The sequence below is a fragment of the Rattus norvegicus genome, chromosome 17 (genome assembly GCF_036323735.1).
Source record: "Rattus norvegicus strain BN/NHsdMcwi chromosome 17, GRCr8, whole genome shotgun sequence".
Taxonomy (NCBI): domain Eukaryota; kingdom Metazoa; phylum Chordata; class Mammalia; order Rodentia; family Muridae; genus Rattus; species Rattus norvegicus.
In genome coordinates this window covers 82,227,501-82,241,920 of record NC_086035.1, presented here as the reverse complement: position 1 = coordinate 82,241,920, position 14,420 = coordinate 82,227,501, and the positions used below count along the sequence as shown (strand labels likewise).

The 14,420-nt window shown below is 39.3% G+C and overlaps 1 protein-coding gene across 2 annotated transcripts in view; it reads right to left on the bottom strand.

Annotated features, from left to right (window-relative positions):
- Nucleotides 1–2,509: 2,509 nt before the first annotated feature.
- Nucleotides 2,510–14,420, bottom strand: part of Mrc1 (mannose receptor, C type 1) — an 81,687-nt gene continuing 69,776 nt past the window's right edge. For both annotated transcript variants that reach the window (NM_001106123.2, XM_063276254.1), the window contains 7 exons: nucleotides 12,221–12,453; nucleotides 9,630–9,795; nucleotides 8,563–8,712; nucleotides 6,808–6,921; nucleotides 6,111–6,275; nucleotides 4,750–4,791; nucleotides 2,510–3,520 (listed from right to left, as the gene is read on the bottom strand). In NM_001106123.2, coding sequence (NP_001099593.2) covers nucleotides 3,267–3,520; nucleotides 4,750–4,791; nucleotides 6,111–6,275; nucleotides 6,808–6,921; nucleotides 8,563–8,712; nucleotides 9,630–9,795; nucleotides 12,221–12,453 — 1,124 coding nt within the window. In that variant the 3' untranslated portion in view covers nucleotides 2,510–3,266. The remainder of the gene's footprint in view (nucleotides 3,521–4,749; nucleotides 4,792–6,110; nucleotides 6,276–6,807; nucleotides 6,922–8,562; nucleotides 8,713–9,629; nucleotides 9,796–12,220; nucleotides 12,454–14,420) is intronic.

Below are 14,420 nucleotides of genomic sequence, written 5' to 3'. Positions count from 1 at the left end.
AACCCTGCAGGCTTATGCCCGGCTCTTGGTACCGTGTCGGTGGGGGCACCGACAAAGACTGTCTCTCTAAACATAATATTGAAACTTGAGTATGTCCCCAAAAGTACTGGATCCCTTTGTTCTCTCTTCAACAGATATCTGTAGAATGACTTACCAACATGCCCACCACATTGCCATAAAGTAATGGTGGTGGGTCTATGACTCTTCTTCCTGAATACAGGCACTATTTCTCATATATTTGTGAATCTACACAGGACATACCATGCATCCGTCTGATGACTGAATGGACAACCTATAAGTGGAAGCTTGAATGGATGCTGAGAGATACAGGAGTGACCCGGACACAATCAAGAACACCTTTGCTTTTAGAATTCAAGTTGCTCACTAATCATGGGATTTTTGTGTGTGTTTATTTGACTTGGAGCAAAGAGTGCTTTAGAATCAGCTGGCTACTGAAAGTGTTGAAAGCCAGACGCTAGTATAAGACCAGCGAGGAGATCAAGTGCTTTGAAATGGCTAATATCAAGGGAGAAAGTTCTGGTTAAAAACATGTACGCACATGAAACCCATTATGATAGCCCAAGATGTAAGTGACTGAGTGAGACAATACACACAGAGCCTGGTCTTATCTGTGCAATGTCCCCTCTCAAATGCACCTTGATAAACCAGTGCAGTTGCAAATCGGGACCTGAAAATGCAGGACTCCTCTGTTTGGCTGTGTGTTTGAGAGAGGGTGTGGAAGTGTGAAATACAGTACTCAGAAGCTCTGTCAAGCACAGGTTGTCCTTTAAAATGATAGCATTTATGGGTCTGGGGTAAATGCTGTTAATAACACAAAGTATTTTCTTTCTTTCTTTCTTTTTTTTTTTTTTGATTCTTTTTTTCGGAGCTGGGGACCGAACCCAGGGCCTTGCACTTCCTAGGCAAGCGCTCTACCACTGAGCTAAATCCCCAACCCCCACAAAGTATTTTCTATGGGAATGTAACCAAAATTACAATGAAATGACTTACATAAGAAAGTGTAAACTATTTTACTTGTGTACTCTCCCGCCCCTGCCCCCCCCCGGTCCATTTTTGCCATTCTTTGCTGTATCTCAAGGAGGGTAGGTAGGACAGAGATGTACAGATACACAGAGAAATGAATGTCCTTCAGATAATTCCCCAACCACTGCTTTAATACCAGTCATCCTTTCTGTTAGAACATGCTCAAAGTGAGTAGGTTTAATTTTTTTTTTTACCAAGAAAATAAAAAGCATTTGCTTTTGATTATCTGATGTGTAGAAAGGAGTCGTTGATAACCCAAAGCATCTCCCACAATCCCCCACATCTCGATTCCTGTTTCCTTGTCCCCATCATGTGTGCAAGCCGTGGTACTGGCAACTCCATCACATGACTATTAACAACTCACTTCTTACCCTTGTATTATATTATGGATTTCTTGAAAACGCAATTACTCTGTCCTCAAATAAAAACCCACAAATCTATATGCACACAAACCAGAAAATTCTAGCTGGGCACAGTGGTACAGAGCTTTACAGCCAGACTACATAGCTAAACTCTACCTCAAAAAGTCACAGGAAGGAAAGAAAGAAGGAAGGAAGGAAAAGAAAATACATTTTACATCATCAGTGATGCAGGCCACAGAGGCAAAACCTGGGTGAGAAACCTTAGTGTGTGTGTGATCCATTGGGCAAGTGAAGGGAACAGCTACTTATGATAGCACTCTCCTGTGATCACAGCCACCCGGGGAAGCAATGGGACAAGAATCAAGACAGATGTCTCAGAAGGTAAAAGCACTCGCCACCAAGACTGACTGCTTGAGTTTGATCCCTGGAACCCATATGGTAGAAGGACAGAAACAACTCCTACAAGTCCCACAAGTCATCCTTTGACCTTCCTATGTGTGCCTATGGCACATGGGTGAATGGACACATGTACATGGACACATGCCTGCTTGCATACACACACACACACACACACACACACACACACACACACACACACACACACAGAGAGAGAGAGAGAGAGAGAGAGAGAGAGAGAGAGAGAGAGAGGTATATAAGTCAAAAAAACCTTTAAAAAAAAAACAATTTGAAGACATCCTAGGCTCACAGGTAAACTGTGTCTCTAAAATAAAGAAGCAAAGAAACATAAAAAGATAAGAAGTGGCTGAGGGATAACTTTCTGGGAAACTTGAAACCTACAAGATATTTCACAATTTACATAAAATGTTATCTAGGGCAATTTTGTAAATAAGCAGCCATCACTCCAGAGGAAAATGGTTATTTGTGTTTCTCATTCCCAACAGTGGAGCCTCGGATTGTTGGATCTTAAAAGATTGTGCAGCTTTTATAAAAAAGAAAAGATCATCTTCCCCAGTATTCAGTCAGACATGAACTCAAATCGCCATTTCTCTACAAGTCGGTCACCTACTTTAATACTCGAATGTAAAGCAATTAGATTTTATGTTTGAGCAAATTTACACTTAACAAGCTCACAGAAATCAAAATAGATGTCATCTTTAATGTTTATTTCACATTAGTTCATCACATCAATTAGATAATAAATAGCATTATTTATTATCTAAGTACGCCCAGTTATGTAAATTTACAGGGTTTTTTTTTCTTCACATAATCACTTCCCTAATATACATACAACAGAACACATTTGTAATATTTAACCTGTCAAACCTTGCCTGGGACAAACAAGATTCTCAGCATCGTTTATTATTTTACATATGGATAAATACAGTTCTCAATAATTGCCATGAATCAGGACTGTTGAAAAAGAAACTGAGTACATTCCGTCTGGGGTTATGTGTACTTGTTTATCTTAACACGGTCTTCTAACTGTTGATTTACAAGTGAGTGTATAACTCATCTCTGGGAGGTCCTGAAAAGACCCTGAGCAGCTTACGTGGTTATTTCTAGAGCTCTTGAAATCTGCAGAGTTGACATGAGACCTACCACCACCAGCGTAGCGGTGTTGAGACTGTAATGCTGCGTGTTCACCAAGGGTATCTTCGAAAGTGGCAATCAACAAGCAGCCTTACTATCCCTCTTTTGTTTTTTGTTTCTCTAATCTTGCCAGGATAGAAAATGAGCAGTTATCGTTCCATTAGGCAAAGGAAAAAAAAAAAAAAAAAAAGACAGGCCAATGCAACCCAGTGCTAACTTTTTAGAAGAAACGATCATATTGAATTAACAAACTGAAAATTTTAGTTAAGGCTTCATGAACTTGAAATATAAGACAGTCACATTACGATGCTAAATGACCGCATGCTCATTCTGTTCGATGTTGCCCACGAGATCTTTCGTGTCACTTGTTCCAGGACTTGGATTACTGTTGAAGTAGAGAGTGTTTTCAAAGGTGGCCTCTTGAGGTATGTGCAGTACACGCCTTTTCTTGTAAAAGAAATAGGCCGCAACACCGGCACCTATCACAATCAGAAGGACCACGATGACCACTCCCGCTGCTTTGGAAGAGCCCTTGGGTTGAGGATCCATCTTCCTTTGGTCAGCTACAGACAGATAAAACATTGGCAAATAAGTGGAACACGGGAAGGGATGGGGGGCAGATGCTTCAGAAAGCAGCATAGCCGCTCTGGCTGGGAAGCTTTGACACAGGAATATTCTTTAAAACGGTATTTGTCACGAGATGTGAAGGCGGGAGTCAATGTGACATAGAGGATACTTTACATGTTCAGATGAGGTTTTGGTGGATAGAATGATTATTTCACCTCCCTATGTAACACTGCGGTAGTGCATCAGCTGGAATTCACACATATCACTTGTATCAAAATAATTAAATAATTGAAAGATGGCTAGGGGGGAAAAAGCTCAGTGGTTAGGTTCCAGAAAACCAGAGTTTGGTCCCCGGGACCTACCTCCAGAATCTCACAACTGTCTGTAACTATAGCTCCAGGAGATCTAATGGTTTCTCTGGTTCTTTCAGGCTCCAATACATATGTAACAGCCTGTCACACAGACACACACACACACACACAGACACACACACACACACACACACACACACACACACACACACACGGTCCCACACAAACATATTACAAAAATAAATCCTCTCAAACTGAAACAATAATGTAAGGCTGCTTACAAACATCCTTTCAGGAGAAAAATAAAGTGGTGGTCATGATGGTGGTGGTGGATAGTGTAGCCATTACAAATAAAAATTTAAAACTAGGGGAGTTTGTAATGGAAATCTGAACTTCTAAATATAATTAATAAACAAATAAGGTATTTATAAGCAAGTCACTGGTCTCATGTTGAGTTCCTGTATCAACCACCAAAAATAGCTAATTTACTTTGTCTATAAAGATGAAAATGAACTTTTTTTTTTTTTGGTTCTTTTTTTCGGAGCTGGGGACCGAACCCAGGGCCTTGCCCTTCCTAGGTAAGCGCTCTACCACTGAGCTAAATCCCCAGCCCCGAAAATGAACTTTTTAAAACAGGAAAACAAAATGAGAGACCTAGAAAGACCTTGAAGGAAATGTCTTTTCCTAGGATCTCACGGGGCAACTTTTTACAGTTAGGCATGTTCAAGAAATTTTTAACATAGAAATACAAATTTCTTTTTCTTAAACATCATGAAAGGTGGATTGTGGCCTAATGATAAAGGTTAGTATGAGCCAGTCTACTGAAAGTGGAGGAGAAGGAAGGATACTATGGCTTTTTAAATAAGCAGAATCATATGACTAACGGTGAACTCGAGGTTTCATAATGATCTTACCTTTGGTTGTAATAGATGAATGTGTAGTTACAGGATCAATAACTGAAAGAAAGAAAGAAAGAAAGAAAGAAAGAAAGAAAGAAAGAAAGAAAGAAAATAAATGTTGTAAAAATCCATAATAACTGCATGTAGATACATTGCATTCAAGTTAGAGATGTACGACATCTTCCATCGTTATCTGTGATCTGATCTGATATGATACGATGTAATCTGATGGATTCTCACCCATTAGATGTGATCTGATGTGATCTGACCTGATGTCATGTCATGTGATGATGTAAATGCATGGATGGGGTGATTGATATCCATGAATGCATAGGCCTAGGCATATAAATAGAAAAACACCTCTACGTTCAGCTGTTTACTCCCTCCCTACCTATCTACCTGTCCATCCATCCGACTTTCTCTGTCTTTTGACACACCTGCAGCATCCTGTACCTATGTGGTAAGTTTGAATATGCTAGAAGATTTGAAAATAATGACTTTCAAGTGTTATTTGAACATTAATGTACCTAAACACCTCCAAAATCTATGTGTAGCTAAGGTAATCTAGATGAGAGGCTTTGAAATTGGTACACTGAAGCCTAATCTGTTATAAGACATTTAACTGAAAAGTAAAGTAAGACACCAGGGACTGTAACCATAGCTCTCTCTATAGCAAAGGGTAGAGAATCTTAAACTAGAGTAATAAACTAAAAACCTACACAGTTCCAAAACAATAAGACCTACTGAGGAAACAAAACTATGCTCACTGCTTGCTTGCTAGCTTCCTTCCTTGCTAGCTTGCTTGCTTGCTTGCCTGACTGATTATGATCATAGGAATCACAGTTGCAAGGGTTCTGTCCCTGAACTACACCAGGCCTCCTCATTCACTTATTTCAGATTCCAATTAATAATCGTTTTTTGGTAAAGATTGGTAGAATGGCAAAAAATATCACCCATGTACAGTCAGTGGCAAACAGAGGTTTACAAGTTGTCTTCTTTGCATGCTCTGCCATTCAATTTCAGATAGAAATTGGGCTGGTTTTATATGACTTAATTCTCTGGCTTCTTATGCTGTGGACTAGTGACTGTTCTCGCCTTTCCTAGTGCAGTAGCACTGAGGAGATAGGCTGTCCAGACTCCTTACAACCTAGCAAAACATTACAAATGTACCAGTAAACCAAGGTTTGTCAGAGCCACTGCCTTTCACTCAAAGCCACAGGCAGAGATTGATCCTCATGACAGGATGGATTCCCACCAAGAACGGAGAACAGTAAGCAAAGGGGAGGTGGCCACCCTAGCCCTTTGTCAGCATGTTACAATTGGGGGGAGATGGTGGTCTGGGAACACATAACCATAGTAAAGAATGTTTCACTTACTTTTTGGCATTTTACAAATAAATCCTTTGTATGAAGTACAGTGGATATTATTCCAAAGGCCAGAAGATGAAGATAGAACTACACAATCATTCCGTTCACCCGAAGGGTCACCCGTTTTCCAGTTGACAAAGGACACAGGATTGTCATTCAACCAAAGCCACTTTCCTAGCCATCAAATAAAACCAGCGAAAGCATGAGTTAGAAACAATCCGTCTTATGTTCCTCTCCTTTGCATGAAATGCTTAACCCTGATATTATTATGTCATGCTAGAACCAATGGTTTCCTTCCCTTCTATCAGGCAAGACGCTAATAGGAAGTTGTTACAGGGAAGAAAAGCAAGAATGTATTTGTTAGATTGCTTTAGTTGAAAATTTATTTCCACTTAATGGGAAAATGCACGCTCATCTTTCTCTACCATTTCTATTATGGTGGAAAGAAAAAGAAACTGTTCTCTGAATATTTTTTTAACTAACGGCTACAGGAGAGCTTTGAATTGACAACTTTCAGGGATGGACAATATGTCATTTAAACTTTTGGTCATTGCAAATAAAGTACGATTTCAACTTTTCAGCCTCACCACAGACTAATCAGTGTTTAAGGCTTGGCTTGCTGGAACCAAAACACTGTTTTCTATACAACATTTAAAAATATTAGTAAGGTAAAATATTAATAAAGTAGTAGTTTTGCAAGAGTTACCTTCAACATTTCGGAACATGCCTATCCAAAAATTGGTTTTACTTTTAAGAGGTTCAACACGGTATGACAGAAAACTGGATTCGGCAGCAGTCTCGATGGAAACCAGGGAGGCACCTGCAAAGTGTACAAGAATAATGAGTGTAGCCGAGAAAAATCCTGATATTAAGAACAATGAATGGCAACCTGAGCTCTACTCAAGGCTCAGCACACGGTACAGTGTTAGCCCAGGGCCATGCATGCAATTATTCAAATTTTAAAATTCAAATTTTAAAATACTTCTGACATGTTTTGATCAATGAGAATTGCTCCTTTTATCTGATAGATAATATAATACCTAAAACTGAAAATAAAGTTTGTGCAGATTCATTTTAAAATTTAAAAGCAAAACACTTAAGCAACTTGTAAGAGTTTTGTGGAGGTGGAGAAATGGCTCAGTGGTTAAAAGCACTGACTGCTCTTCCAGAGGAACCACGCAGTGGCTCACAAGCACTGGTAATGGGGATTCAATGTCCTCTTCTAATGTGCCTGAAGAATGTGACAGTGTACTCATAATAAAAAAAAAAGTCTTTTTAAAAAAAAGTCGAAGGGATATTGCAAGTCCTCTGCAAAACAATTGGAATTTTCTTAGCCATGGGCTTGCAAAGATTCTAGGAGGACAGGAAGGAGAGGAAAGGAGGGAGGGAGGGAGGGGAGGGAGAGAGGAGGGATGAAGGGAGAGATGGGGAGGGAAGGAGGGAGAGAGAAAGAGAGGGTGGGGGAGGGAGAAAACATGATCTTGGTAATGTGCCCACAGCTTTTCTTTAGCCCCGTGGTACCTTTGAAAGTTAAACTCCCAACAACCACACTGAAAAACCAACAGTCCAGTAGCCACAAGTGGGTATCAGAATAAATTCGGAGCTCTTTTCAAATTATGAAGTGCATCATAATCCTCATGTCAACCACTAATAAAATAACTAAACGGGATTTAGAAGTTTCTCAGCTTAAAGTGGAGCAGGAACTCAGTAAGCTCATTGTATAGTTCAGAAATCGTAAGTTGACTGAACCACTTTATTAATTTAAGTTGGAAATTCTTTTTAACTTGAACAAAATTTTGTGTGCTTGCTATCCCAGCACTTGGGAGGCAAAGGCAGGAAGATCAGGAGTTCAAAGTTATCCTCAGCTACGTTTCAAATTCAAAGCCACTGGAATATGTAAGACCCTCTGTCAAAACAACCACAGCAAAGCTATCGTCACCATTTTTAAGATCGAGTTTGGTTTTGCTTTTCCTTACAAACAAAACAGACAGGCATACAACCTCTTCTATTAATAATAAAGAAGTCATTTCCTAATCAGTTATAAAATCTAATTTATTAGTGATGATACGGAAGCATAACGCGTTCAGTAACAGGATCAGATCGCTAAGAATTCAGACTATTTGGATAGAAAGATTTTACATTTTAATAAAAAGGCTTTTAAATCTAAATTCTTCAAAATTTTGAGGTTACAAAATTATAAATTACATTTGTGGGAAATGATGTTGACTATTCTGTTAATAAAAGAAATTATATTTATAAAAATACACATGTGGTTGGGGACGTGACTCACTGGCAAGAACTGTAGAGCTCTTACCTAGGAGTGCCCTATATTTGATCCCCAGCAACAGAAAATAATAGAAAGCCACTCAAGACCCCTTACATCTTGATGTATAGCATTTTAATGTCATTGATCTAGAAATAGATTACTATGGGATTTTCTTTCCGGAAACATGGCGCTCACCCATTCGAAGGCACTCCAGGGAGGCTTGACCCCAACTCCTTGTAAAAGAAGATTCAATGTAGTAACAGTGGCCGTGGAAAGGGATCCACGCAGTTTGCTCTGACTCTGGACATTTGCCAGGCAGCTGTGGGGGTTCCGTAGCCGGGATTTCTGTAAGTAAACAGGAATCAAAATAATTCATAAATAAAAGCTGGGGTTGCTGCAATACATGGAATATTGTTTTTATAGCTAAGGAAAGTTATATCCTCTACCATTACATATAATTTACTGATGTTCATTATTTAGAGCTACCATTTTTCGTCGGTTTTTTCATTTACTTTATTGTTTCCAGTATACTTAGAAAATAGTGGTCATGAATCGTATTCCTCACAATTTACAATTAGTGATGTTTAGACTTCTGTAATGATGTCTGAGAGTTAAGTTGGGAGTGGTGACATAGCCTTTAAACCCAGCCCTCTAGGGATGGAGGTGGTTGGAGCTGTGATTCAGCTTGGTCTACATAGCAACACCCCATCTCAAGTAAACAAACAAATAAAAATGCTACAAGTTTAACAAATTATGTCAAAATAATTCATGAGGTGGATTTCCTTCAAGCCACTTCTTTTCTGAGATTCTAAGTCCTGTAGTGTCCTCTTAGCTAAGGACAGCTGCGACAAACTGCCCTAGCTTGAATTCTAGGACTTCGTCCAAAACTTTGTTTACTGAATTCAAGTTGTATGCATCCCGGTGCAACTCAGTTAAAGCAATTGTGTTGTTGACACCAAAGGGAAGGCCACCTTCTTGGAGAATCTGTTGCTGTAGATTCAGAGGACAATTTCAATAGCAAGCATTCAGAAGTCTACCACGAGCAAGTAAATCATAGGAATAATGCAAATTTCCATCTCCATCATTTCGACCTGTGCATATTGGTTGACAGCCAGGTCCATCTTTTGTTAGGGTGAGCGGATGTTCTATTTTGCTCTCAGCTACCCAGGATACATTACTGGTTAATAAAGTCAGCACTAATGGGTAATAGTTTATTTCAGACATCTTGAGATTCCCCAACGCCCTTTTGCACATCCAATTACCGTCTGATTTTTTGCAGAGAAAGTAAAAGCTTTCATTGCAGTATGATGTCTTCCAGTAGCCATCGACATCCATGTAAACGCATGCTGACTTAAGCTTGGGTTCATCAGTTCCCCAGTTAGTGTACCGCACCCTCCATTTATCTGTCCAAGTGTACTCATTGTTGGTCTGCACAAAGAGAAACAATCACGGTGCTTCAGTCTTCCTTCTCATAGGAAGCATGAAGGAAACAAGCAAGGGATAAGCACAGTACTGGAGGCTGTAATTTGACCCAGAACCTTGAACACTGGTCACTTTTAATAAATTATAAGTCATGCTACCAACTCAAATTCAGTAAAAACACCCTTTCTTAAAAGTGATTATTTCATGACCATCTTTAGGTCTACAACCTGGAAAGTATTTTGGCTTTTTTTTTAAAAATGATTTTTGTTGTTGTGAAATTTTCACTTTTTCTTTTTCTTTCTTTTTTTTTAAGAGAAGAAGAGAGGAAGGGGAGAGTTTTGAGAAATGTGTGTGTATGCGTGTGTGTGCATGCGTGTTTGTGTGTGTGTGAGAGAGGGGGGGAAGGGGGGAGAAGGAGAGAGAGGGGCAGGATGAGAGAGAGGGAAAGAAAGAGAGACAAAATGAGAACAGAGCATTGGGTACAGAGATGAAGATGATCCCTTGGATGGAAGGGTTTGGGGGAGTGAAAAAAAGCAAAATTATATGTATGATTAAGAAATTGAGGAAAGGAGTCACAACTGATGGTTTACAAAAAGACAACTGGTAAGAAAAGGAGACAGTGACTAAAGAGTATGTGTTTATTCCATAAAGCTGCCTTTGTTCTCATGGCTAAAGAGAAGTAGGATTCTCATAACAATATAACATTTATCTTACTGAAATTAAAATAACATCTGTATCATCGAATCCTGAAAGAAACCTTCATTTGTTCTCATGATCTTGTTCTGCTGCTGAGAAACCAATGATAAGTGATAGCTGAGACCATTATCCCTGTATACTCTAGAGGAGCTATGGTCTTGATACAACATCAGTGGCCTTTCAACCATGCGGATCGTGCTATTTTTAAAAGTTGGCTATTTTACTCCATTTGCACATTTGACATATTTTCTTTTTAAATTTAGACAAATGTATGATCACATCCAAGCTAATTAGCCATATAAAAAATACCACTTATCTATCAATCAGAGTACATGACCTAAAAGTTGTTTTATAAGTAATGCCTAAGAACAGTGTTACAAAACATTAGCGAGGGAGAAATACTTTTTTAAGGCTGAAACACTTCCCTCATCTTAATTCCATGATTTAATTTACCCAGACAATCACTAAAGATCCAACAGGAAAAATTAAAAGCACATTTTTATCTCAAGGTAGAATTGTGCAGCATTCTCTCATTTACTCAAATAATGTTTGCATATCATTGACTCTAGAGGTATCATGAAAATGCCATTACTATTCCAATCGTAAATTTCAGCCTTGAGGGAAAGTATTTCATCTTCCACAATACATTTGATGGCCAACTTGAAACAAATCTATGAGAAGAAATGAATGATTTATCAGATACATTCATTATCTAAAAAATAGTCCACAGAAATATGAAAATTTCTTATCTAAGCACAATCATCAAAACCACATGGGACTAATTATTTTAAATATTCTTCACCCTTCGCCTTCCCCATGGTACCCTTCACTAGGTACCAGGAAGTACCTAGTGTATGATTAGTTTGCATTTCTGCACCACAATCTAAAGCTCCATGAAACCTGACCTCAGGCCACCATCCAATCTTACGCCCTTCTTTCCTTCTCATGCTTTCTGGTACCCACCCTCAGCTCTTACCACCCCAGTCCATGTCTAATCAGATTGAGTTTCTTGGGATGATGGGAGAGCTCAGTGGTGTAGCCCTTGCCTAGCATATGTGAGGACCAGATTTAACCCAAGTACTGAAAGAGAATGGTTGAATTTCTCTAACAAGCCCTCTTGAGCCACTCCCCTGCCCCAGGACCTCAGCAATGCTGCTTGCTGGTTTGCTAACTACTGGGTGGGCGGAGGAATGATGGGTGGTATTTGCCTCAGGAGTCTCGTCACTACCTCATTGCCTCTCTTAGTTTGGCACCTCATCCCTCACTCTGCCCCAGTCCTCCACCAACCCTTCTCTCTCTGCTTTGGAAGAAAAGAATATGACTTCAGTGAAACACTTTTCACACATAGATTAAAAACTCTGCAAGTCTGGGACCCATCACAATTCTAAATTGTTTTGCAACAAAAAAATGAAGTATCCCATCCCCTGTTCCCTATGCTCCTGACCTACTTTCTAGTCTCGTGCTGCTGCAGCTGTGTGACTATGACACTGAAGAGGGATAAACAAATGCATGGAGCTGTTGAGATGTACAATATAATTTTGGATATAACTATTCAAAGTCAATTACTGTAAATACCAGAGAGTTCTCCGTTTGGTTTCTGACACATATCACTAGGTCACTAGACCGTTGACAGTGGTGCTTCATGGTAAGTGTTCAACTGAAGAAAGGGGAAGAGAAACTCATTGGACGGTCATTTTACTGATCATGTTAAGCTGTGAATGTTCTAGCATCTTACCAAGTTGCTGTTCAGGGCAATCCATATGGGTACATTAAATGGGTGCATTTTCATCCATGCAAATGCATTACTATAGGGGTCAAGAATGCTGGCAAGCAGGGAAGTACGATCCTTGCAGTATTTCTCTGCTTCGTGCCATGGCGACTTCAATTTCATAAGGGCATAGCTGCTTTTACCATACTTAACAAAGCCATCTTTTGGTGCCGTGGTTGGAGAGATAGGCACAGAAGGGTCTAGAATAGAGAGATTGTTTTCATTAACATTATCAATGAGCAATAATTGAATATCTTCAGTATCAAACTCCCCTGCTCATGCATCATAGATGTAGACACGAGATCATTAAGTCCAAAACTAGCAGGCCTATAAATATTCTCACCATGTATTTTACAACATAAAACTAGTATTTCTCTCTGTGTACACATTTGTGTACATTGAGGTATATATAGTACCACATGTGTTGGGGTGCACATGTGTATACATGTGCACGTAGAACCAGGGGTCAAGCTTGACTTTTTTCCCTAGAAGCCAAGATTGTGACTTTGAGAAGGGGCCTCTCTCTGAGCTGGAATTCCTCAAAGAGTGTGAGATGACTGGACAGCAAGCCTCAAAGATCCACCTGTTTCTTCTACCCCTCTGCTGGGATTACAAGTGTGTGTCACCTCCCTTGTCTTTTTATGTTGGTAGAACTCCTTACATTTGCCAGGTAAGCACTTGACGGAGCTTCCTCTCTAGCCCACAGAGCTTTATTTTTAATCAATATGTTTGACTAAATAATTTCCAAACTATGAAATATATATGTGATTATGCATGTGTATGTATATGAATACATATGCATATATAAACATATTATACATGTACACTATACATGTATACTATTTATACCTATTCTTTATATATGAATCTAGAGGGAAAGCTCAGCAGTTCAGAACACTTGTTATTCCTGAAGAGGATCTGGGTTCAATTCCCAGCAACCACATGACGTCTCACAACCATCCACAACATCGATTCATGGCAATGTGATGCCTTCCTTTCGCTTCCATGGGAACAAGGTATGCACGTGGTACACAAATATATAAAGCAAATCACTCATATACAAAACATTAAATTAAAATTGTTTAATATATATCAACAAATTTCTAAATAGAAAACAAAGATTTTTGCAAATCTATAATCTACCGTCTCCATAAAAGAAAGGCCACGGTTTAATACTACAAATTAAATAGTATCTGTCTTCCTGCCATCATTAATCTTTGATTTTTTTCTCGTGACCAAATGTGATAATGGAGAACATCTTTTGGGACTGGAGTGATGGCACAATGGTTAGGAGTACGTGTTGCTCTTGCAGAGACCCTGTGTTTGGTCCCCAGCACTGACACAGCTGCTCACGACCATCTGTAACTCAAGTCCCGGGAATCTTTTTGATCTTTTCAAATGTTGCATGCACATGGAGCACAGACAGGACTGCAGGCAACACACACATAGAATAAAAAGATATTTTCTCAAAGAAACCCCTCTGGGCCTTCTGTGATTTCATCTTTCTATCTATCCAACTCTATCTGTAATACCCCTGTAGAAACTAGTGCTGTCTTATCCAAATTAATTCTGAGGCTTGGAGCCCCTCAAAGACAGGTCTTCTCTTTTTTCTTTAATGTCCCAGCTTGGGCTTCTAATTGCTATTTTCTATCTGGACTTAAGACACAGAGAGAAGAGGTTGTTCTTGTGAACCTTAGCTAATACCACTGGGGAGAGAGACCAGCAAATAGAAAGAAAGCTAAATCTGATCATTTCTCTGGTTTTGTAACATATAAGCTAATTGCTGGTGGGGGTAGAACATAAAAGATTAATGTTTCCTGACCTGTGAAAATCAAATTTGTGATTTTGTTCTATTGGAAAGCACTTACTTTCATTTGTTTACATCTTATCTAAAACTGTTCCCAACTATGACAGAGTGGAAGGGTCTTGAGAGACATTGTTTGGGCAGCACACCTCAAATACTCTGGTCTTTATAGAAAAGTGATCTGTAGTCTCCAATTCTATTTACTCTTGGCTACAGGTTCTGTCCGGGCCAATTCTCTATCCTGTTCCACATAAACATCTGCCTTATTCCATACCTAAGAGGTACCAAACTTTCTTTATTCAGTTGTGATCTTTATCCAGAACTCATTTCAGGAAGTATCAGCCTCCCTCTCCTCTGCTGTTG